The sequence below is a fragment of the Protomyctophum parallelum genome, assembly GCF_964188405.1.
Source record: "Protomyctophum parallelum genome assembly, chromosome: 3".
Classification (NCBI taxonomy): Eukaryota; Metazoa; Chordata; class Actinopteri; order Myctophiformes; family Myctophidae; genus Protomyctophum; species Protomyctophum parallelum.
In genome coordinates this window covers 46,625,524-46,652,686 of record NC_139698.1, presented here as the reverse complement: position 1 = coordinate 46,652,686, position 27,163 = coordinate 46,625,524, and the positions used below count along the sequence as shown (strand labels likewise).

At 44.7% G+C, this 27,163-nt stretch overlaps 1 protein-coding gene across 1 annotated transcript in view; it reads right to left on the bottom strand.

Moving 5' to 3' along the window:
- LOC310855490 (glutamate receptor ionotropic, kainate 2) overlaps positions 1-27,163 on the bottom strand; it is a 174,016-nt gene that overhangs the window by 95,335 nt on the left and 51,518 nt on the right. Inside the window, exons 3-6 of the mRNA XM_083760510.1 lie at positions 26,070-26,327; positions 14,869-15,050; positions 4,756-4,809; positions 1,955-2,128 (exon numbers count right to left, since the gene is read on the bottom strand). Of these exons, the coding sequence (XP_083616636.1) occupies positions 1,955-2,128; positions 4,756-4,809; positions 14,869-15,050; positions 26,070-26,327 (668 nt within the window). The remainder of the gene's footprint in view (positions 1-1,954; positions 2,129-4,755; positions 4,810-14,868; positions 15,051-26,069; positions 26,328-27,163) is intronic.

Here is a 27,163-nt window from a genome sequence, read left to right as displayed (position 1 = left end):
CGAGAGGCATCCTACGTATAACCAGATGTCCGAACCATCTAACTTGCTCCTTTCCAGGCAAAGAAGCAGCGACTCTACTCTGAGTCTCTCTCGCGTGACTGAACTTCTCACTCTATCTCTAAGGGAGATTCATGGGAGATGGATTGAAAGCTTTGCCGTATGCATCCACAAGGCGAACAGCTTTCACAGGAAGGAATAGAGCGCCGAAGTCCTGACGTCATTCGCTCATCCCCTCGATTCTCCTGGTTCACGGAAGTAATTTCTCTATAGAGAATAACACGGGGTCAACTTAAAATCGTTTCATATAAGTATTGTGGTCCAAAAATAAACAAGCTGTCTCTGCGTTATTGTCAGGGAGGTGTCTCTGTATCGTTTGCAGAGACTCATTATGATACAGCCTGTTTCTGGCGAAAAGAGTCAGTTGGTACAGTAAGGGTGCGTTCTGTCTTTCTCCATCTTATAAGCTTTAAATCATTCAGTGAGTTATAGGCACATTGTCACTAAGAGAAACAACAATTAAAACACTAACAAAGATCCAAGGCTGTTGATGCCTCTTAAGAACACATACAGCACCATTCTCATGACATTTCACTCCAAAATACAACAGTGCATGGGGTGAATGCAACAGTCTTTGTACTACAACTCCGTCCCTCGCTGCCATCTGTCATGATATCTGAGTCCATAAGTTATGGCACATCAGTGGTTCACTACTTAAGCACACACCGGACCATAAATACGCTGCACAAATGAAGCCGTTAATCAAACGTTTACGGAACCTTTCACCATGTCAATATGCATTAGCCGCTGACTGATTGCCATTCGTCTAATTAATCAATCCCCCGCCTTCAAACTCGTATGCCATTAATTCAGTGATGAGCGGGGTCACAGTGCAGTCCTCACACACATAAATCTTTGTGCTTTCTCTTGTTCCTCCGATCCAAACATACCCGCACCCGAGATGAGACTCCACCAGGCTATAGCTAGGGTTTAGACTTCAGTCTCATGGAGGAGAAGAAGAACAAAGGAGTAAAAAAAAAATCATCTGTGTAAATAGAAAGATGGCGACATGCAGAGGGCTGAGAGCAGCCATCCTTCTGGGAACTATAAAACCCCCATGCAAGAGCTCTCAACCAAACTGCACCTAGTGCGGCTACGATTCACAACTGACACAATTAGCACGGCACTCACTACACATGTAAAACACACTGTGCAATTCTTCCTTGACAACTGAAAAGGTCTCAGCGGACGGGGGACAAAGGGGGGTCCAATGTGAAACACCCCACTCTCCCTCTCCAGGAACCACGACTATGCAACATTTGTTAAAAGACTCTAATGTCACTTACACTACAATATCCCATTCTTTGTGTCTTTGTTTCTTTCCCTAGCTGCCCCTTTTGCTCTCTTTCCCCTCCGCCCCCACAGCCTCCTTTCCATTACTCTCCTTTCATTTCCCCTGTGTGGCGTTCTCTGGTGAGTTGGTGTTTTGGCAGAGCTCCCAGATAACAGAGAGCAGTACAGTATAAAGCGGGAAATGGTGCGCAGCAGTCATTACCGCTGCTGTGTTCTCCCATCGCAGAGAGCCCACATCACAGTGACATTAGCCCTGCATGCTTGTCATATAATCATATTTGACTTCTGATCTCAGTGGGATGTGGGATGTCAGTTTGTATGGGGCGGACATGGAGAATCCCCCCCACCTCCACCCATGGGGTGGACATTAAAAAATAAAAACATATATTGACGGAAAGCAACATTGGGGCAATAAAATGCAAGATTTGAGTCGATGACTGGATAATGAATGGATAAGTGTAGTATGAGAGCATTTGGGAGAACATGTGATTGATTACTTCATGCATTCAATCACTCATCCATCCATCCATCCATCCATCCATCCATCCATTCATTCATCCATTCATTCATTCATTCAGTCATTCAGGTGAATGGAGGGACTCACGGTCATGAAACCGTCCAGTAGACCAGAGTCAGGTTTGGGCGGAGCCTGCAGCCTTTCCATGGACCACTTCTCTATGATGGAGGCCACCTGGCTGTTCTCCGTATTCAGGATCCTAAAGCCAGTCATGTTCACTCCACTGTAACGGTATGGTTCCACATCCAGTGCAAACAGATCCTGGAGAGGGGGGGGGGACGGACGGACGGACAACAACACACTGTTTTAACACAGACTTTTAACACATTTTTTTATTTACATGCATGCACTTTATATTGCTGTATTGTTGTATTGTTATTGCTGGTTCACTATTGTATTGTGGTTTATTGCTGTATCGTTGTGGTTTACTGTTGTATTGTTGTGGTTTACTTGTGTTGTTGTTTATGGTTGTATTGTTGTACAGTACTGTTCTAGTATATTGTTTTGTCTGAGGTTACATGGCAAGAACAAGCATCTGTTTCTTTCTGTAGTATATTGTTTTATTGTTATTTAGGGACTAAGGATGAAAATTAGCATCCTTTGCTAATTCTTGTTTAAGCTCTCAAATTCAAAGCTCTCAACCGTACTGAATGTGGTTTTATTGCTCTGTTCCATAAATATGTTTTGTCCCTCCCAAATAAACAAATAACATTTGGGCTTCAATCCATAGATTTTCAATGGGATTTTTGCATTAGGTTTTGGAAAATACTGTAAGTACTATAGCAAATAACGGCTTACAACATTAACACATATTATCCAACGAGATAATCTCCACAATCACACTTTTTGAATCATAGAGGCAGTTAATAGAAGTTTTAAAGAGCCTGGAACGTCTTAAAAATTCACGGTTGGAACATTAAAGGCTGTAGTTTATGTTGCAGAATAACATGTGAGACTTTCTTATAGGCTTATGTTAACCACAGACATTATTGTCTGCATAAAGCCTTTGTGTGATGTGTATCTGGTGAGGGAACCCATTATGTGAAGTTAATTCCGGGATGTATACTGTAGCACTACATGGTTATACAAGCTTATTGAAGTATAACTGCAAGGTTCCCATGTGCAGAATGAACAAGAGTCAACAGCGGAAGGTAAATTGAAAGCTTGGCAGAAAATGGCTGCCATATGTGGCTGTATTTGTCAGTGCTGGCTGGATTAGGTTGTCAGCGCTGTCCTCTCTCTCACTGCCAAACACAACCCTGAGAAAGAAGAAATCGCCCTTTTATTGGCCGTTATTGTAACCCTGGTCTCTCTAGAGCCACACTCATGGTCATATTGTACATTTAATCTGCCCTGAAAACACCAGTGCATTACATTTAATTGTCCAGCATAAATCACATTAAAACTGAATTGCTGCTTTAAAAAAAAGAGACCGTGTTCCATTTTAAAATAGAAATTGTCCGCCTTTCTCCTCGCTGTGATGAATAGAGCCGACAACTCAGAAACGGAAGAATTCAATTTTCAAAAGGGGATTTGATAGAAGGGACAGGGGAAAAAAATAAATGGGCAGAGGAGAGAGAGAGAGAGAGAGAGAGAGAGAGAGAGAGAGTTCTGAATCGGAACACATCCAAAGCCTCTTCTGAACGACAGTGAGATGGGGCTTCAATGATACTACTTGAACCCCTAGCAGCCTATTCTGGGGTGAACATTCTGTGAAAATACTATATATAGATTCTAGAAGCTCACAAGATCGACAACCTTCAGCAAATCCCCCAAGGGGGGGACCCCAGTGAACTATAGCCTATAGACTCTATAGAGGGTGTAAGTGGTTAACTGTTTCCCCTGAATGCAAGAGAAAGGCGGAAAGCAATGAGAGAGTAAAGAAGTTAGCGAGGGAGGGACTAGACAAGTGAGAGAGTTGAGCTGTGAAGTGGGCCGGCGGCCACGTCAGTTACACAACCACGGAGTGTCAGAACTAGAAGAGTCGTCTCTCTCTCTCCATCTCTCTGTTCCAGCAGCCAAAATGAAAGTCGACACTCTATTCTCTGTCACATCTTTCCTCAGCCTTTTTCAGAAGAAATACACGGCCTGTCACTTTCTCGTCAGCCAAACATCTACAGACCTCTGTCTAGGTACAGCAGGTTGAGGTGAAGAAAATGCCAGCACGTATGTCCTTTTACATGATTTTATTTACCTCTGAGACTGAAAACGTACGCGTTTCGGCCTGTATGGCCTTCCTCAGCGTTTGTCACGTCATTGTCATTTGTCGTAGGTACAGCAGTCACAACCGGTGGGTGGTGGTCTTATATCGACCATGTCTAATGACACTGCCTGGAGAAATCTTGGTGGGCCTGAGATTTTAAGCCTAGATATTGTCGTCTATTTGTTTTCCACGTGCCGCTTGTAGAAATCAACCAAAGACAGAAACGGTCATATTATCAACTACTTCAATATCATAATATCTAGGCTTAAAATTAGGCATTAGTCCGACACCTTACGCCCAAACCCTAACCTAACCCTAACCTCACAGGGAAGCCAAGGGCGAGTCTTAACCGGCAACGCATGTCGGGAGCCACGGGTGAGTCTTACAGTAACCAAAGTAACCATGCATGTCGGACTGTTAGTACGTCGAACCAACGTATGCACCGCGTTTCAGGGGATGCACCTGAAACTGGTCTGAAGGAATAACGAGCATTGTCTAGTAGTGGCTATCATCAGGTGTGCTGATGGTGTGCCGTGTGGAGGTCAGAATCCTGAAACAGTTTTGGACATAATAGGTCCAACAGAGATGATATAATATAATTGAAGTGTATTTTTATGGCAAAAATGAGTAAAGCTCTGATGTAGACCTGATGTCTATGAACACAATGCAGCTTCTCTATACTTACCAGTGTAGTGAAGATGTAGTGGTAATATTCTGTCATCATCCCCATGGCAAGAGCCTGTGTGTGAAGGATACATAGTGTGTGTGTGAGAGAGAGAGAGAGAGAGAGAGAGAGAGAGAGAGAGAGAGAGAGAGAGAGAGAGAGAGAGAGAGAGAGAGAGAGAGAGAGAGAGAGAGAGAGAGAGAGAGAGAGAGAGAGAGAGAGAGAGAGAGAGAGAGAGAGAGAGAGAGAGGAGAGAGAGGGAGAGGGAGAGGGGGAGGGGGAGGGAGAGGGGGAGGGGGAGGGAGAGAGAGAGAGAGAGAGAGAGAGAGAGAGAGAAAGAGAGAGAGATGCATTCTCCATTATAATTTATGCTGGAAATAGCTGATCTTTTGTATATGCATGTAATACAGCAATAATATGGCAAGGTATAAAAAATCGAACCTAGGAAAGTCAAAGATGCAAGCAGAGATGGAGAGAAGATTAATTTACTTTATGAATGCAATGCAGATGGAAGTGTGCGTGCATGCATCCATATATACATGCATCCATATACACACACTGTACATTCATCCATCTATCCCATTCTCTCTCATAAGCTATATAGCTATCTCTCACCATGACTAGCAAAGCAACATTTTGGGTTACATTACATCGTATGAAGGATAATTCTACAGCTGTGAGGTGGATCCATCTTCCAGAAACGCAACATGCAATGTCCCTATACCAACCACAGCTTTGTGCATTTAGGGAACTCACTGCTAATTAAGGGACATGAGTCACGATAAAATCCTTGCCACTTCGGCTCGCAGCTGTCTGATTGACGCTCCCCACCGGGTTTCGCCTCATATCACACAAGGCTTCCTGTTTTTTTTTGTTTTTTTTCTCTCTCTCTCTCTCTCTCTCTCTCTCTCTCTGCTGTGCTGTTGCCCTGCCTGCCTGCTTGCCTGCAGAGAGGTATCCATGTTTGCTAACTTGAGAACAGACAATCACTGTACTCTGAACTGAACACTGCAACACCATCTGTCTGGGAAAAACTAAAAGGAAGGAAAAATAAACATCAGTAGGTCTACTTTGGAGGTCAGTCTACTATTAGGCTCTTTAATCACTTAAGCCGCTTTTTAATTATTATTTGCTGACCTAATATCTCTAAACACTGGTGGATCTATTTTAGATCATTTTTGTCTGTCAAACTATTTCAGTGACAACACACAATACATGCCCAGACAGCAATGCACTCTGTGCTCTTTAGTTTGGTCTCTGCATATTGGGGAATATTCATGAGCTTGTCCACCCGGCTCTCATTAACTTCAATGCATTCCATCAAACGTCCGGCTCCATCTGGAGCTTCAAGGGCGTTGTTGTGTTTTGGAACTTTGTGACACCTAGTGGTGGTTCAAATGTTATTCCTAGGAATTTCTGTTAGGTAGGAACCTATTTTGGAGGAAAACAGTTGAAGGACACTCAGACAAACAGGAAACAGGAAGTTGCATTCACTTCAGCACATTGTGGCATTTTGCTATGTTCTGTTCTCAATCCAGTCCCATCTGTCATGTTTTGCCCTCAAAAAGGCATCATCTGTAAGTGATACTTATTGTTTTGTATGTTATTAACCTTGTGACAGGATATTATTTCTTATTTACTTACCTACATTTGAAATGTGCATAGTGTTTATTTGCTCTGTCATTACTGACTACCTCTGATGGCTACTCTAATATTTCCTCATTTTAGTATTGTGTTGTTTATGTTTCTTTGGTATATAAAAATATACTCTTATTAAGAGAGCCCTGTTGGGATTTTTGTGTATTACTTATTCTTCTTATGTACACATTTTCTGTATGTTATTCTTGCTTGTATTAAGCATTATACTGTAAGAATGACACTTGTTTTGTATTTCTGTTTTATTTACAGTTTTACACTTTTCTACATAAATAATTATCAAAAGGATTCAACACTGTCTCTGCCTGTACTTATGTGGACAAGAGTTTAGCTGGCTGTTTAGCCAAGCTCAAAGTGCATGCTTGGTGAGGACAGCACAGTAAAAAGATGGCCGTGTTTTGGAGGAAGAAGACAACTGGATTCTGATTGCCACGTCATACAGTCGAGAGGTTTGCTAAATGACAGCAATCAAGGTACACTGACAATCTGCACACGCAATAAAAAATATTTAATGGATGTCATGGAGAACACTAAGCAAGACTTTACAGAACGGGACGATGACATAGAGGGCGGATCAATGAAATCTGCCCGATCATCAATTAAAACCTCACGAACATCTTTAATTTCAAATGCAGACATTACAGTGGCAAGAGCTAAAGCCAAAGCAAAAGCAGCCCAAACTAGAGCAGCTTATGCACAGAGGGAAATTAACATCAAAGTAGAAAGGGCCCGCCTCGATGCAACTCTACATGCTTTGGAACTAGAAATGGAAGCCGATGCTGCCATAGCCGAGGCTCAAGTACTGGAGGAGACTGTAGGAAGCGTGGAGCTGCAAGCTGAAAGAGAATTAGTTGACGTAGAGTTTATGTCTCTGCAACGAAGTTCAAGACAAAGAACAAGTGAGTATGTGCTACACTACTCTGTGAACAATAACATGCAGACAGAAATGGAGAGAATAGTAAGACAGAAGGAGTCTCACCAGGAGGACAACGGTCGCTCAGCAGCACATTCTCACCAGGAGGACAACGGTCGCTCAGCAGCACAGTCTCACCAGGAGGACTACAGTCAGCTTGCAGCACAGTCTCACCAGGGGGACAACGGTCGCTCAACAGCACAGTCTCGCCAGGAGGACAACGGTCGCTCAACAGCACAGTCTCGCCAGGAGGACAACGGTCGCTCAGCAGCACAGTCTTGCCAGGAGGACAACGGTCGCTCAGCAGCACAGTCTTGCCAGGAGGACAACGGTCGCTCAGCAGCACAGTCTCACCAGGGGGACAACAGTCGCTCAGCAGCACAGCGTCAGCAGGAGGACAACAGTCGCTCAGCAGCACAGCGTCAGCAGGAGGACAACAGTCGCTCAGCAGCACAGCGTCAGCAGGAGGACTACAGTCGCACAGCAGCACAGCGTCAGCAGGAGGACTACAGTCAGCTAGCAGCACATTCTCGTCAGGAGGACTACAGTCGCTCAGCAGCACAGTCTCGCCAGGAGGACTACAGTCGCACAGCAGCACAGCGTCAGCAGGAGGACTACAGTCAGCTAGCAGCACAGTCTCGCCAGGACTACAGTCGCTCAGCAGCACAGTCTCGCCAGGAGGACTACAGTCGCACAGCAGCACAGCGTCAGCAGGACTACAGCCAGCTAGCAGCACAGTCTCGCCAGGAGGACTACAGTCGCTCAGCAGCACAGTCTCGCCAGGAGGACTACAGTCGCACAGCAGCACAGCAGGAGGACTACAGTCAGCTAGCAGCACAGTCTCGCCAGGAGGACTACAGTCGCACAGCAGCACAGCGTCAGCAGGACGACTACAGTCAGCTAGCAGCACAGCTTCGTCTGGAGAACTACAGCTACAGTCACTCAGCAGCACAACCTCGTCTGGAGAACTACAGCTACAGTCAGTCAGCAGCACAGCCTCGTCTGGAGAACTTCAGCTACAGTCAGTCAGCGACACAGCCTCGTCAGGAGAACTACGGCTACAGTTACTCAGTTGCACAGCGTCATCTGGAAAACTATAGTCACTCAGCGGGACAGCCTCGTCGGGAAAACGTCAATCCTCATTATAGTCTCTCAGCAACACAGCTTCGTCAAGAAGACTATGTTCCACAATACAACCGTTCAGCAGAACCCAGACCCAACATCACGTCGGTGCAGCATGACACCATGCCGTTGAAAGACAGCTCGTCATCTTATCGTCGTGCAAATGTTTCAAGTGACTTCACTGCCGCATCAGACCTTGCAAAGTTCCTTGCTAAAAGTCAGCTTGTGTCTTCAGGTCTTACCAAATTTGATGATCTCCCAGAACATTTCCTAGCCTGGAAATCAACATTCCTCAACACCATAGTTGGTCTCGACCTAGCAGCAGCTGAAGAATTGGACCTGCTTGTAAAATGGCTAGGAAGAGAGTCTAGTGAGCACGCACAGCGAATAAAATCGGTCAACATCGGAAGCCCTTCAGTTGGTCTCAATGTAGTCTGGGAGAGACTAGAAGAGATGTATGGATCTCCGGAGGCCATTGAAAGAGCACTCTTCTCCAAGATTGAAAGTTTCCCTAAAATATCGAGCAGAGACGGTCCAAAGCTCCGTGAACTGGGAGACCTGCTGCTGGAACTAGAGGTGGCAAAGCATAATAAAAACTTTCCCGGCCTATCTTACCTTGACACAGCCAGAGGAGTAGGTCCAATCGTTGAGAAACTGCCTTTTAATCTGCAAGAGAGGTGGATGTCAGTAGGCTCTAAATACAAACAAGACAATTCTGTCAGTTTTCCACCCTTCTCTTTCTTTTTGAATTTCATTGTGAAAGAAGCTAAAGCCAGAAACGACCCAAGCTTCAACTTGGATTTCAGCTCTGCCACACAAAAGAAAGACAGACCAGTAACTAACCCATTAATGCGATCAGTCTCAGTCCACGACACAAATGTGTCAGCCACAAACTCACCTTCTGGGAAAGAGACAGAGGGTCCACAACACGACAACATAACACAAGGTCCAGGGAAACAGTGCCCCCTACATAATCTACCTCATCCCCTTAAAAGGTGCAGAACATTCAGGAACATGGTCCTAGATGACCGTAAGGCATTCCTCAGAGAACATTTCATCTGTTTCCGCTGTATTTCTTCTACAGAGCATCAAGCCAAGAACTGTCACGTTCCCATCCAATGTGATGAATGTAAGAGTGAGAGGCATCTCACAGCACTCCACCCAGGCCCAGTCCTTCAGACAGCAACACGTTCTTCTCCCACTCCCTTTTCCCCGACAGAGCATGGTGGGGAGAATGATGAAACGTCTGACACGGAAGTCTCTTCAAAGTGTACCCAGGTATGCGGTGACAAGATCAGTGGCAAATCATGTTCCAAGATATGTCTTGTAAATGTCTATCCAGCTGGACATCACCAACAGACCCGCAGGATGTATGCCATCTTAGATGACCAGAGCAACAAGTCTCTGGTCAAACCAGAGTTCTTCAACATGTTCAATATCAAGGGAGAACCAGCTCCATACACATTAAAGACATGCACAGGGACAGTGGAGACATCTGGCCGAAGAGCTCATGGTTTAATTGTCGAGTCAGTAGATGAGAAAATGTCTTTCTTACTCCCTACTCTAATCGAATGTGACGGAGTTCCCAACAAACGTACAGAAATACCCACACCGGAAGTTGCGTATCATCACAGTCATCTAAAGGCCATAGCAGACAAGATCCCACCCCTGGACAAAAGGTCAGAGATCCTTTTACTACTTGGCAGAGACATATTGCGGGTTCACAAGGTCCGTGAACAGCTCAACGGCCCAGACGATGCACCGTTCGCCCAGAAGCTTGATTTAGGCTGGGTCATAATAGGTGACGATTGCCTAGGCAGTACACAAGCCCCCTCCACAGTCACCTCTATGAAGACATGCATCATAGAAAAAGGACACACCACTTCCCTAAAACCTTTTCAGAGCCACGTTGGAGTGAAGGATGAGTGCTCTAAGTTGAAAGTTCCCTACCAAGTTGCCCCACCACTGACCCCACTGCAGCAACGAAGGCAACCCAGCCATAACACAGGACGCAAGCATCACTGCGACTCGGCATTGCACGCCTTCAGCATGGATGAGGTCACAAAAGACAGCGGGGAGAAAAACACTGTCTCTGTAGACAACTATAGTGAATCTGATGGCATGATTGTGACTAGCCAGTGGTCCTATTTATCTGTGGGATCCAGGCAGCACTCCTGGTTGGAGTCGGACCCTTTCGCAGAGAACACCACAAGGGAGCGATGTCAGAGGCATCGCAAGAACAAACGACTTGGTCTTCTCTTGCACTCTGTTGCATGAAGTTCAAGATAAGTGAGAAGTTGGTAGTGGCATCTTTATAGATGCCAAGCGGGGAGTGTTGTGTTTTGGAACTTTGTGACACCTAGTGGTGGTTCAAATGTTATTCCTAGGAATTTCTGTTAGGTAGGAACCTATTTTGGAGGAAAACAGTTGAAGGACACTCAGACAAACAGGAAACAGGAAGTTGCATTCACTTCAGCACATTGTGGCATTTTGCTATGTTCTGTTCTCAATCCAGTCCCATCTGTCATGTTTTGCCCTCAAAAAGGCATCATCTGTAAGTGATACTTATTGTTTTGTATGTTATTAACCTTGTGACAGGATATTATTTCTTATTTACTTACCTACATTTGAAATGTGCATAGTGTTTATTTGCTCTGTCATTACTGACTACCTCTGATGGCTACTCTAATATTTCCTCATTTTAGTATTGTGTTGTTTATGTTTCTTTGGTATATAAAAATATACTCTTATTAAGAGAGCCCTGTTGGGATTTTTGTGTATTACTTATTCTTCTTATGTACACATTTTCTGTATGTTATTCTTGCTTGTATTAAGCATTATACTGTAAGAATGACACTTGTTTTGTATTTCTGTTTTATTTACAGTTTTACACTTTTCTACATAAATAATTATCAAAAGGATTCAACACTGTCTCTGCCTGTACTTATGTGGACAAGAGTTTAGCTGGCTGTTTAGCCAAGCTCAAAGTGCATGCTTGGTGAGGACAGCACAGGCGTCTATATGGCACAGATCACGTCCTTAGCTTCTTTGTACAGGAAGTGTGTTTGGCACTAATGGCAGGGCGCCACCCCTATTTAAGCTGCGCGATGGTGACATTGGCAGTGGTGGAAAGTCACTAAGTACAGTATGTGAATGTTGAGGTACTTTTACTTTACTGGAGTATTTCCAATTACTTTACTTCTACTCCACTACTATCTCAGAGACATATATTGTACTTTTGCTCTACTACAATAATTATTTGAAAAAGTTACTACAGACATATTTAAACTTTGGCTATTTGAATGTGACACCTTGTGAGCTTGTAGATCTGCTATTTTCAAAAGATGTTTTATCAATTTTAGACCTTGTGAAATAGGACATTCTGAAATCTGCATAATGAGTATTTTTTACTTACTTTAGTATATTTTGATGCCAATACTTTTGTACTAAGTACATTTTGATGAACGGACTTTTACTTGTAAGAGCTAGAGTATGTCTACTTTGTATTTTTTTACCTACCCGGGTAGTACAAGAAATTGTACTTTTTTCACCACTGGCCACATGGCAACTAGGACCTGCCAGGTGAGCCTTGCAGCTGGCTAATTAAGCCACTATGACTCATAGATTAGAGACGAATGGGGGGAAATGGGGTGGATGATTAAATGGTGGGGAAGGAAGCAGGAAGGGAATGGTTGTTGGTCCGCCCGGGTATACCAAGAGTCCAGGTGGGCTGAATAATGGCCTCCAGTATGCTATGATTATAGAGTGTTGTTCCATCAGGGGGAATCGCATCGACCCATTCAGCGATGACTCACATGCCGTAAGCCCGGTCCCTTGACAAGCTAGGCATGACCAAACACAGTCAAATATGAAACCTTAAGGGAGTATCATAAATTATTCTTTCTTATGATTTTGTTTTATTTCCCCCCTCCCCCATCCCCCCCACCCCCGCCTCCATTGTAATCAAGACCTTTATTAATCCGTTTCAGCTTCACCCAGCTGATTGCTGCTCAGATGGTCATGACACATCAATATACTGGGCATACCAGGGGCCAAGTGGTTACCTTCTGATTACCACCTTAAGCTATATTAATCCACTATACTAGCCACTAACTAAGCTATGGATGCCCCACACTATTTTGTGGAGGTACTCAAATTATTAATCAATTATTATTACTAGACCGGTGCCTAGTCGGTAACGATGGAATTTGGAGATCCATGCCCCAACCGGCTGTACCCGTGTCAGAGGACCCGTTCCACCCATCTGCCTGTGTCCCTTTTATGCCCGTATAGAAATTTCTGTATCTGTCTCTGTGTGTCCCTTTATTCCTGTATATGGAGTTCTGTGTCAGGCATGCCCAAATATGGAGTGTTGTGATGTCAGAACAGGCCAGCTCCATACAGTATATGGAGCCTGGGCAGGAGGCCTGTCCAGAGCCCGGGCAGAGGCCTTTCGTGGCGGTTCTGGACAACCGTACATCCGACCGCTTCGACAGCGGGCACTGCACTCCCTGTGGGGATGTGGAACGCTTGTGGATAATTTGAAGTTGGTGGGTTCTCGAGATATGTGGATAACAGTCGTACACACGTACGTACAGACAGATTTTTGTATTGCAGTATTAGGAGGATAACCAGAAATATATATACGCCAAGAGCAAATATAATATTTACATTTTACAAAGAAGAAAATGTTCTCATAATGGTCTCAATCTATTTGTGCGTTAACTGACAGGTCAGGTAGATTCTGTTCTGGTGTGGGTAGAATGGGGGTTGGCTTTATCCTAAAGCAAGGGTGGAAATTAACTCAATTACTGTACTTGAGTACAATGTGAGTTTTTTATTATTATTATATATATATTTAACTTTACTGGATTATTTCCAATGTTCTAGAAGTTACCATTACATCTCAGAGGCAAATATTGTACTGCTCATTTATTTGTGTCGTCACTTCCAATTTCCCTTGTTTAATCTGCAATTATCTATCCCGATTGGTTAACATCGGTACCCTGAGGTGAGAATGCATTTTCTGTTTAATAAGGAGCTATAGAGAAACAGCGAGATTCCTGTTACACTCTAGCAATCAGAGTATACAGTAGAGCTGTTTAACACAAATTTTAACCAAAAACAATCGCTCACCGGAACTTTAAGTATACGTGTATTGATGCCAATACTTCTGTACTTTTACTTTTCCACCACTGAGTGTCTGACAATGGGCTGAGAGGTGGTTAGAATCCCTAAACGAGTGACGTGACAGTAATGAGCATATCAGAGCGGAGGAGAGGTGACTTTCATTACCTCTCATTAGCGGGATTTCTCTCTGACATTACTAATGACACGAGACCTTGACCTTCCCCCGGCTATCCACCGCTCTGCCATTGATTAGGAACCCTGGGAGAGGGACGGAGTGCCGGGGCCTGAATCATGTTGTCTTTAATGTTTGATAAATCCTGGAAGCAGGAGGAATACGAATGTCGTTCAATTGGGTCACTCTATTTTCAATGATCTGCCACAAAGATCTGCTACATAATTATGACACAGAGGAGTACTGTGTATTGTGAACGGGTGCTGTGTGTACACGTACTGTGTATACTGCGTACACGCACTATTTACTGCGCACATTTACTGTGTGCAGGTACAGTACAATGTATTGTGTCTCGATATCTGTCTGTTGTATACTTTTATTATGTAGTCATGTCCTAGTGTTTCCTGTTTTCCCTAGTTACTGTTTCCTGTGTTGTCTCACCTCCCTGTGATTACTAGTTTTCTCCACCTGTGTCCTGTTAGTCTCCCAGCCTATCCCAGTGTTGATTGTTAGTTCTGTTCACCTGTGTATTGTTATCCCTGTGTCTACTTAAACCCTCAGTTCCTTGCTAGTGTATAGTTTATGTTATGGTGTGTCCAGCCCATGTATGTCCTGTGTTGGTAAATAAATTAAACGTCATCTGCCTGCCTTCCTGTGTGGTTCTGCACTTCCGTCCAACACCTGTCTCATACCGTGACAGTATTGTATACATACAGTACACTGTGGGCAAAGTGCCATGTTTGCACAACAGCTATTGTACTTCTGCAGGCTATTATAATTATAAAGCCCGATTCACACAGGACTAGTACTACCTAGGGGCCTGATGTAAATTTTGAAATTAACCCACATTCAAACGGGATAAACAGTCTAATACAAGTCTGTATTTTATTCACATTCACTAACATTAGGACCCTGATAATGTCATGGCTGTGTGTGACATCAACTTCCTGCACTCTAGTTTCCTCTGTAACCATGTATTTAACCACACGCGAGCGATGGCTGTTACGAAGAAAAAGAGGCGTTTGACTTGTGAGGAGAACGGACAAGTTGCACAATCAACTATCCACCGGCAAGGGTGATGTTGGGCTCTTGGTCAACATGCAGAAGCTCGGAGGAACTCTGCTACACACACGACACATACCTGCTTTAGGATCCCGGCAGCCATTTCGTGGCCACAGTCGAAGATGATGTGGAACTCTTTACCCCTCTTCATCTCCTTCAGGAGAGGCTTGGCATCCTTGGTATCGGCCGGCAACTGGCGGATCTTTAACCGGATGTTGTAGCGAGATGGAGCCTTGATGAGCTCCTGTAACCGGATCAGGCCTTTGAGAAGAGAGAAAGAATACAAAATAAAACATTTCAACGGTCTTTTTCTTTTCTCACAACATCATCGCTATTTGATGAGACATTTGCCCAATTGTGTCCTGGCAAGCGTATTCCTTTTCTAAATGGAAGCTGCAAATAATGTGTCTGTGGCGTAATTGAGGTAACGAGTGCGCCCCCATTCATTTGGCAGCCTTGCTTATAATTAGAATCAGTGGCGAGGACGCTTTGAGAATATATTTCCAACACTGCCATTTCATTTCTAATGAAATCCATTTGACACTCCCCTTGAACTAACCACCCACCCGTCCATCCAACTTCCCTCCCACCTTTTCTCATTCTTCCCACACACAGAGCATGATTTCTTGTCTATTCTCTTTTCAAGCCCCCCCCCCCCACTGTATGCATTCTCTCTCTCTCTCTCTCTCTCTCTCGAAATGCAATGGAGTGAAGATTTCTATCAATACGTGACCTGACATTCATCGTTCATCATAGATTCCCATCGATTGCGTGTTCACTATTGATCGCCGCATTCCTTACAAAGGCCAATCAGCGTTCCGCACAGGATGTGTGTGAAGTGAACCTTATAAAAAGGCGGAATTGAACGCAAGACCCCTCCAGTAAAGCACAAACAAACATCTCAATTCAGATTATGCAAGCCAGCAGGCCGGCATTCATCGGGAAAAAATCGCCTCCCCTCCCCCTTTCGCCTGGCCCAGCCGTCGATCAATAGCATGTTCAAGCCTTATGACGCGAGGATCCGCCGCTGGCGTGACTTCCCTCCCTCTCGCCGCCTGCGGCCCCTCGGTCCCCCGGCTGTTCTGGCCTCTGGCATTATTTGTTTACTTCCTGCACCAGATGAGTGCACTGCACTGTGGGACACCAGCCTGCAGCCGGTCCCTGGTCTTCATTAAGTCAAACACTCTCTGTCGCACTCTGATGATGATGCCCCACGGTGGAACCCTGTTGCACACTGGTGATGTGTCATTGTCCGTGACAAAGTGGACACAGTTGGCGGAGGAGGGCTACTGTAAATGCAAGATGATTTTGGTGTAATAAAAGAGAGATATCATGGACAGAGTAGTGCAAGATAATTTGGGTGTAACTGGCAAAACAGAACGGGGATTGAGTTAATGTGCGCGTGGGTGTGGATCTGGGTCCACACACACACACACACACACGTAAAATGGAGAGAGAGAGCGTGTACCTTTGCGTGTACAAGTGATGTTTGAGTCGAGTCCAATCTCATCCGAGCTACTCGCTGTTGCACAAGCTTTTGGAGAAGAAAAACAGCCTCTGCCACCGGAGTAGCGATCTCTGTTTTACGGTTAGTTAGTTAACATCGATAAAAACAGGCTGACACCTCCAACTGCTCCATTCGCTCATCATAAACATGCATTGGGGTGGGGTCTCTCTCTCTCTCTCATGCTGTCTTCCCCTGCCATTCTGCATGGGTAATTCCTCCCTCATGGCACTGACTGCAACGCTATACAGGCGAGACCACAATAATCCGGAGAGAGGGGCTGGGGGAATATATAAAAAGGAGAGAAGTGGGGTGACTGTCAGCGCTGATCAGTATTGACTATGTTTAATGCCCGGCGACTGCTCCAGGATCCATATTTAACTCTGCATGAATATTTCATCGGCTCTAAACGTTTATTAGGGGCCCGTCGAGGAGTCTCCTGAGCGTAAAGCAGAACGCCTTGTCTGTGATAAATAGCCGAGCGAGGCGGCAGCCCCTGAAGCATTCCCCTTCCTTCCAAACTTCTGCCTCTGACAGGGGAACAGTCTGGCAGCTCAATCATCATCGTTGGCGACGTTAAAGACCCCCCCCCCCCTTTCCCTCCCTCTCCCAACCTCTACCCTGACGGAAATGGTGCTGCTGTTGCATGATGGGACTTTTAGAGCCGATGAGTCACTGAGCGGCGGACCGGAGGTCAAGGTTAATGTGACCCTTCACTCCTTGGCCGGCTTGTTTATGTTCGATTAAATGTGGCGAACAAATTGAACAAAGATTAAAACCGGTTGGCGGTCAAAAGGTTTTTCCGTTGGCACTACAGGAATGAAGAGATGTTCTACCCTATTATAGAAAGTAGCCTATAAATGCCAATCATACTGTAGGTTTCTGGTTCCTCCATTAGTCTGGTCACATTGTAACTCACCTACTGTATACGCTCTGTCTAAGGGCCGATTCATACTCCTATTTTAGAGCAGAATAAAAGTCAGTTCGGCACTGTAGAGCCTACAATTTGACGTCATTTGACGAGCCGAAATCATTTTGGCACTACAGCGCCGAAACAGCGGTAAAATAGGAGTATGAATCGGCCCTAAACCCTCTCCCCTATGATAAAATAAATGGACACAGTACCTTTTCAATAACTACTATTTATGTTATTTAGGTACTTACTTTACTTGTTCAAATGCTACTGTAAATCAGTGGTGGAAAGCAACTAAGTTGGAACACCTTTAAACCCATTTTTCTGATTACATTTGTTCATAGTTACTGCACTTTGACTTTGTATAGGGACGTATAGTCATACTGCATTTAGAGAGATAATACTTTGACAGTATGACTAAAGTTTAAGTCGCTCTGGATAAGAATGTGTGCTAGAATAAATTATTTAATTGATTCCTACTCTGTTATGGCCAATACTTAGGTTGTTGTCACATAACGTGCTTATGATGCTGTGCACATTTTATCGAGTATTCACTGTGAAGTCCAAGCTCTAGACACCCTACCCTGTGGTGCACTGATGCGTGTAATACACACAGAATCAATACCCTTGGGCCTTGGCCAATGCACTGAATGCAGTGGTTCTCAAACCTTTTCATGTCAAGGACCCCCAAGTTGACCCCCAAAGACCCTCCATCTGAAAAGATTTTGCACCAGGGAGGGACCCTATACAGATTTGTGTTTGTTGAACTGTTTGAATAATAATATCAAGATTCAATTAAGGAACCCTGGTCTGTACATTACAGTGCTCGCATATCATGCAGTATACATTATTACTCAAATGTGGCTTAACTATCCTCCTGCGTCTGATGTTTGAGAGTTTTGAGTGCAAGGCAAGCCACAGTACATCTGGTGTGTTGCATGTTGTCTTAACACCTTGTCACAGCAGTCCATACAGCTGCTGCTTTCATTAGTGCACTGTCATCATCAGCAATTAAATGGCTGCTAAAAGGCAAGCCAGAACTAAAAGAAGAGAAATACATTAAGTTATTATGACATTGGAAATATCTGCTGTCAGGAAGAAACCACTTAACTCCACAATGTTAATTTTTCAGGAAATTATTTTTTTCCTAGGAAATGAAGAAAAACATATATTTTTAGAAATATGCAATACTGCCTAATCAAAGTTGGTGTTGTATCTTTACTGTATATTGTCAATTACTTCCATGAGAGGGGGAGATGTGGTGGAGTTAGATGTTTTAGCAGACAGTTCGAGGGTCCAATGGAGTTAAGAGGTTTGGTCCCAAGCCCTTTTTACTACTTTTCATTGGTTCAATATTTTCGAAACAACACACAGACGTAAAGGGTGTTCAATAGCACTGATTTATGCAAAAAAAAGAAAAAAATCTAAAAACTCATAAAAGGATTTAGGTGGTTTCCTCCCGACAGCAACGAAATCTAACAAGCCACCTTCACACTCCCTCCCAATAGGTAAATAGTGTAAAGGCACTTTAAACCTTTACCCCCCCATGCAGACCTACATGCTCACATGGCTACATTTGCTCTACATTTTGAAAGTGGTTAAGTGGTGTGTCTGTGGGTATTATATTGAACCGAGCGTGTGATTGGAAAACAGGTTATTTTTTGCCATTTCCTGAAAAGTAATGGTTTTAGACATAATTGATGGGGTCTCCACGCGACAGCGACGAAACGTTTTGCATGGAAGACCAAGGTTTGAATCCACTTAGTTACATACATATAGGGAGCTCAAACAGAGTTTGGTTTTCCTTTGGATGAGGGACTGAACGCCAGTGGTTGAAAAAAATACTCATACTCTACTTACATACTGTAAGTAGAATTATCAATACTGCAATGTGGAAATACAGGAGGAAAAGTCCGGAATTAAAAATGTACTTGCGTAAAAGTACAAAAAAAAGGGTGATTCCCCTTTGGATGGTTTGGTAGCTGTTTGTTTACCCATGCATCGAGACCAGGCTTGGAAGAATTCAGGTGGTTACATTCAGTTAGCAGATGGATTATGTCAATGATGATGCGTTTTTTAATTGAATAATTAGATTTAGTTGCTGCCAGAGATAGTTCCGCAAAAAGAAAGAAGAAGACAATACACATAATCTTCACCTTAGGAAAATCACAAAACAATTAAGGAAAATCAGAGAGAAAAGGCTTATGGCTGTTATTAGCAACTCAGCGGAGCGAGCAGGAGCAGAATGATCAGTGCACTTTGTGAAGAGCTCAGCGAGGCCCTCTCCAAACAATCTGTGGTAGTGGAGCGTATGATGGGAATGGGGCCTGCTGGTGTGGAGCGCGCACACGCACGCACGCACGCACGCACACACACACACACACACACACACACACACACACACACACACACACACACACACACACACACACACACACCAAATTGAAACAGATTACTGGAGGGGTCCTGGGACTCGCACCACCACCAAAGTTACTCAGCTCTCGAGTACACTCCCGGACTCCCGGGGCAAGAAAGCGTACACACATTGTGACACGAGTCGGGCATTCATGATGAGCCATAGATAGCACTACATTTAATTCACAATTTTAAGAGCGATACGATGTATTTTTGTTTTCTCTTTGCACACCCAAAACACACCGCACTTCTGCCCTTGGAAAGTCCTGGGTTCAGCTAGCTGAGACCAGGAATTCCCCACACCGAATCCCTTGGAAGAGCCTGAGACTTTATTTTCATACTTTTGTCAAATGTCATATATAGAGTCTCCCGTCACACGATCAGCCAGATCACTTCCTTGGAAGCAACATGCTATCATACTATAGCCCCTCCCCAAGGTCTGGCCTTTCATCTAACGCAATTAAAAAAATGTCAGACATCATGAGGGGTCACAGCCGCTCCCACAAAAAGCATGACAGGCGTCAGCTTTAGAGAAAATTACCTCTTCACTGTGGGAAGCGATGCAGCAAAATGGTGCTGGTTGTACATTTCATTCTTTCTGCCAGAAGCGGCTCCAAAAGGAGGTCCGCACGCACACACCAGCCCTGACAGGGAAGCTGAAGAACAGAGAGCGCTTGGCTTGGGGGGTGAGACACACTGAGTGGAGCCATGCCTCCACACTCACAGAGTTGTATTAAATCCTGGTTTTCTATAGAGGACCCCTCTGTCACTACCACACCCCCTGGGATTTGCTGCAGGAAATCGTTGTCATAGAAACCTGGTCATAAACAGAAGAGTTGGTAGTTACAGTGCCACTCTCTCTCCCCACCCAGCTATGAGGTCATTATTAGATGAGAATATACTCATCTAGTATACTAGTAGTATGTAAATACTTCCAAAGGGCACATTACAAAGTACATTTCATTTTTTAATGTCAATGCAATGCAATGCAATATCAATGTAACAACAACGCTGATGATGTGTCCATGTTTGTGCATCAGTGCCACTCTGTGGCAGTACTAGCCCTCCAAGCAGAACCCAAATGCTACTGAAGTTTCTGACATTTGTTCAACCCAGTGCATTGGGTCCTGTTGCACTACTACCATGCCACCTGGGACGCACCCATTTTAAAACATTTACTCCATGTTTAGCGGCTCCCCGCGCTCTATGACGAAATGTTTCCGTGTGAGGCTTTCTGAATATGTAAAGTATAAGTACCCATACATGCCGCTGCGAATATCTCCTGTGGCGCGGAAGCCGTTAAGTATTTTTAATATATGTTTGCCCGATTTGGAAGCTTGGATTCTTCTCTTCCTTCCTTGTTTATTGACACCTCATTGTACCGCCTATCTGGCTAGCTAGTGGCGCTATAGCTATGACACAGCAGATCAGAGGCAGGGACGTAGCCTCACAAGCCAACCGCACACCGGGAGGCGGTACAATAAACGGTAAACAAACAAGAAGAAATAAAGCGACCAAATCGGTCAAACAAAGATTAAAAATACTTAACGGCTTCCGCGCCACAGGAGATATTCGCAGCGGGATGTATAGCTACTTAAAGTTACCGAATTCAGAATAACTCAAGGAAAATAATGGCGTCACTTGGCGCAGATCCTATTTTAGAGAGAATTTCTACATCCGTGTACTGGAATTTCCATACGAAAATATAGTAGTGACCAGGGACCCAACATAAAACTCATCAAAATTTCAGAAAAGCTTTATGTAGGGTCCCGAGAGGGGCTATGGCAGTACCATGGTGACAACCATGCAGGAACAGCCTGTGTGTCGACCATGAAGGGTGTGGTGACATCTGGAGAGACAGAGGGCAGCCGGAGAGACGCGTTGGCTGCCCAAATCACTTCTTCCGCGAGGAAGAACCCAAAAGCTACTGACTGCGGTAAAACCTGCAAGGAGGGTTTAAACATCTGCCTCGACCCTGACCGAGACAACTCAGTGCCTAGTGTCGCCAACACCTGCTACTATAGCATCTCATCAGCCATCTTCCCCACTGGCTGCCTCTAAGCCCCCAGGAGACAGTGGGGGCAGACTCAGTAGGATGCCACATGGACACGCGCCCGGGGTCTGATCAGCCTCGGTCGTGTCCCTGGACAAGGCCGGGTGTCTGTTGCAAGACCCGAAACACCCAGTGACTCCAGGAAACAACACAGATGATGTGACCAAGTTTGTGCATCAGTAGATGTTTTATTTATACTCTATTGAAATGTAGAATATATAAAAATGTTCTAAATAGTGAAAATAACAGATCAACAAGCTTGTATACATCGTCAATTTTCTCTATTTTTTAAAATAGGGTTATTCTGTCCTTATCACGTGCCCATTTATGTGACGTGACAGATAGTTAACAACAACAGCTCCAATAAAGACAGAGACGCAGAATGTTTAGTTGTAAAACTGCAATCAAAATAAATAATTGTATTACAGTCATTGTACATAATCTTCTCACACTAACAAACTCAACATCAAAGGCAGTCAAATTGGTTCCAATTGAGGTCAATCACCACTGCACTAATTAGTAGGATCATCTCCAACAGGCAAGGTCTACTTATGCACAGTAAATTAACAACAATTGCACTGAAGCCAGCATGGCCAAACAATTGACATAAACTTAAATTGTACTTTCTTGGCAACAAACAGGCAAGTTACATTTAGGAAAGAATCAACAAACACAAAACACAAGCGGTTTCACAAACCCTACTGTTACCCATGTTTTTATCTGTCTTGAAACAAACTTATGTCATACATTGCTTCTTGTCACATGTCATACATACATCTTGCTGCACAGTACAATCATTTTAAGAAACCTAAACAACAGAAACTTACAGTCTCATGACTCTCTAGGTCCTGCGTGAGGAGAGAATATTTCTGCTGCTGCTAGCTCTGAAGCTCCAGAATGACAAAACAAGGAAGTGTTACAAGCCAAGGGTCCCCCTAGGAAGTGTTACAAGTAAAGGGTCCCCCTAGTGGGCTAGGTGGCCATGGGGCAGAACAAGGTTAATTCATAGTATCATTTTGTAGGTTTGGGTACCAAGACTCACTTCCTATGTGAAATGTATAGTGGAGTCAAAAGCACAATATTTCTATTTGAAATGGAGCAGAGTATCATGATCGAGCTTGCAAAAAAAAAGAAGAGAAAAAAAAAGAACTTGAGTGCTGTAGGCTACTGTGCCCTGAGTCAAGTATATGGACTTAGTTACTGTCCACTCTAGAAAGGACACACGTTTCACCAGTCCACGCCCCCTCCGCTGGTCCTCAACACCAAACCCATGCCTAAACGTAATCCTACTAACGGCTCAGCATAGCAATCAATAACGCCCTCCTACATGGCCGGCCGTCAATAAATGTAATTCAATTAACCCCATATACCTTAACGTCCCGGGCCTTTCTTCCTGTCTAGGGTCATCCAGTAACGACCCTGTCGTATAAAGCCTAAGTCATATTACAACACTGTCTCCTGCCGAATATAACAGATTGCCAAGTGAAAAGGGTCACTCATCTATAGTATAAAGTAGCCTTAAGGGACAGCAGTGCAGTGGTTCACAACCCAACCCAACCCCCCCCCCCCCCCCCGCCCCCAACCCACCTACCCCCCCATGACCATCGGATCTGTACATGGTTTGCTCTTTTTTCCCTCTACAAAAATAGCCAATCTACAATCTAACAACAGCTCGCAGCTTGAGGCATTGTGAGCTTGTAGAATCGCCTATTTGGAGGACCCCCTGTTGAAGACCCCTGTAGTAAGAGGATGGTGAAGGTGTGTGTCTATAGAAAAAAGCATACAGTCGCACAGCAACCAACAAAAGGGTCACTCTCTCCCAGAACCTATAGTGTTTTATGGTACAAACCGCTCTCTCGCTCCCTCATGACCTAATCATACTTCCCGGCATGCAGCGACAATGTCCCAGACAGCTGTATATGGATGTTATGGCTGGCTGTGCTGCGCACTGCGCGGCGCGGCGCTACAAGGCCGCCGCCTCCGTTTTTTGCCATTACAAAGTTGAGCCGTTAGAGCGGGCGCCATTATGGTTATTGATTTGCTTGTTTGCTCTCTGGTTCATGGAGAAAACAGCAGAATGAGAGTGTCTCTTTCCATATTCTCTCTTGTGTCCCATTCCCAAAAAGCACGGGTTAGAATTGGGTATGTTAATACAAATGTTCTGCTACACTGGCTTTTCCAATATGTCGGACAATATGCTTTCCTACACACAAGCAAGGGAAGGAGCATGTGCTCACTTTTCTTTTTCTGTGTGTAACTGAATGGCTGCCGGAGGGGCCATTACCAGCCTCCCTGCCTCCTTTCAGACCTGTGTGTTCACGACCGCAGCTATCTCTCCTCTGCTCTCTTTGTCAGGTCAGCCGTGTAAACGGGAACAATGGGGAGGTGAGGCCGTTCGCCGGCCAAGCCTAGATCTCATTTCCCATCTCCCAGACAGAAAATCAAGTCACTATTAACCCCATCGCGAACCGGCTATGTCCACTTTACACCCTAATTAATAGGGGTGGTATAGGATCAGCAGCAATCAATTCCTAAAGCTGTCTACAGCACCTGCACGGCTAAAACACACACACACACACACACACACACACAGACAGACAGAGTATTGATTCATTGAAAAGTCAACATGATCTTTTTTAAGCTATATGCCATCTCACAGTGCCTGTTAACTGAACAAATGACGAAGGGTGTAATAGTGACAGCAGTAACATGTGCTTTGCTTTGCACATGACATCAAAATCTGTCTTTTGTAAACTTCTAAATCAATTAATTCAGCACAAGACCGCATTACTTGTTGTCACAATATTGATTCTTGACATTAATAATATACATGTAATTGTATTAGTATTCATTATTACACATTCAAATGAATGGAGCATCACGGCAGTCAGGTCATCTCATTCACTAACAAGCGAACATCCAGTATTATGCCCTCCTCATCCATAATGGTTCATTCAAGGAGGAATTGTTTAATCAGAACACCGTTAACTCTTCATACTACACGCTCAACATATATCTTCTGCAGCTTGTCAGTGATCAAACTCCCTCCACCTCCCCAGCCTCCTCCTTCCTTGTGGCATTTAGTTCCTCACTATTTCGTCGTATTTCGTCTTATTTCCGTGGATTGTATCATGTTACCTGTATATCTGTGTATCTTAAGTTACGCCCTTGAAGGGTTCAATGGTATGTCACTGTAATCATTCTGTATCTTATGCGCTTCTTCAGGATGGTTATATAGTGATCTCAGGTTCTGTGTCATCTGCAGTATCACAGAAGCAGTGTCACACAGCCAAATTTAATGTAGCATCATTGCAATACGTGGTTTATCTTGACGAAAGTATGTGAAATCCCACAACTTTTTATGGCCGGCAACGTGAAAAATGTATACAAAGATAAATTGCACAGCGGTCATACAAACATATTCTGAAGAAAATCTGGAGACTTGACATTCAGTAGTTGAGTATTATCAAAATTAAAACATTCTAATGTGTGTGTAAAAAAGATCTATAATTTGAAACGGACAAGACCAAGTCTTTGTCCCGGACACATTTGTCATATTGATGACCCCTGCAGTTGCACGATCATTGTACCATATCGAACAATTGGGATATTTTCAAATAATTTCCCAAGAATCATGTCAGTGAATCGTGAAGGTGGTGATTCCCACCCTAACTTCTGTGTCTTGTCGTCCTGACACCTCAAAAGCACTGTGGATATTACAGACAGCGCTGCGATCACGACTGTGACAGTCTGCTGCCTGGACGCTCTTATTATTTGCCACCCTACAATACCCTGACGTTTGTTTGTTTTGGCTTGTTTGCTGCATAATTGCTTACATTGTCTGCAACACGGTGACAGCTGGCACTGTGTACAGTAGAGCTACTGAAACCAGAGTCTCACTTGGAATAAATACTGAGTGCAGTGAACATACAGAATAAGCAGTGCGAACCGGGCCAGACTGGCCCGAGAGTGTGTGTTGGAGAGTGCTCGCTCGGGGAGCCCTGGCAGCAGACATTGGCAGGCTGGCATCGTCCCTGACCCCTGGCATATGGCACATGTACCCGGCCCGCTGAGCCGTTTGCTGCCCGCTGATCTGACACACTGCCTTTCTTAGGACACGGGGGCACGCCAGGGCTATGATGATAATACACAGGTTAGTCCCACGTCTGTTTAACCTCCGCAACAAGTACAGCAGCAGGGTGGCCGTATAGGTGATAATGCTGAACGCCGCGGCAGGTCGATGAAGGTGTTTATTGTAGAGCCATACGTCTAGTGCTATAGCTGAAAAGCCACACACGCGCAGGGGAATGCAAGGCGGCAATGTTCGGACTGAGGCCATAAAGTGGAAATATAGTGTTTACAAGCGGGTGTATAAAGCATGGCTGCCGGCCTTACCTGTGCTGTCATCGTAAACCACCGTGACCGTTTTCCACTTGAAGAAGTGCACCAGGTCGAGGATGGCTCGGCTGAGGGAGGAGAAGTCCGGGTAGAGGCTGACGTAGTAGATGTCCCTGTTGTCCGACACCTGGTGCTTCCACTTGGTCTGGATGTGGGGCACGCCCAGCGCATTGCAGATGGACTGCACCGCGTTGGCCGAGGAGCTGTGCGACGGCCCAAATATGGCCGCCACCCCCAGGGAGAGTTGGTCACAGGCTGCATGGAGGGAGGGGGCAGGATTAGGTGTTGAGCGGAATCAGAATCAGATCGATGCCGTGATCCCGGCGGCACCGGCACCTCTATACCAGAAGGTGGCTGGGCCAGGCTAGAGGATCACTTAAGGAGGATGTTCGCCCCCAGAATGGCGCCGCTATAGGGTCCATGTGGTTAAGGTGTCCGGAGACGCCGCCTTAAAACATGACTCTGCACTTTATCCCAAGTGTATGTTACATCACGGAACAGATCTTTAGCTCAAGTACAGATCAGATCGGATGGCTCATGTTGCTGTGCTTGTATTACAGTACCAAACACACCACCTGACATTATGTAAGTTACCTAAATCACAGGGAAAGGAGATAATGGACTGTAATTGATAAGAGACTTGAAATGTCAGCCCCATGTGGGCACAAAACTGATAGATGATAGCAGTTTATAGGTTGTCTCCGGGGGCCAAAACGCCGCTGAGTCATTACCTGAAACCAATCAATTGTCTCTGTTTACATTTGAAGTGCTCAGCCATTTCTTCCTGGGCCTGATTATAATTGTCCCAATCTTAGCTCCAGCACCTCACAACCCACTGACAGGGAATGCATTAACAATGCAAAGTAGCTGCATGTGGATTTACTGTAATATGGGTGCACACACATGCACATACACATGCACACACACACACACACACACACACACACACACACACACACACACACACACACACACACACACACACACACACACACACACACACACACACACACACACACACACACACACACACACACACACACAGACATTACATATTTAGAGATTTTGATCTTTTTCAGATAAGTGCCAAG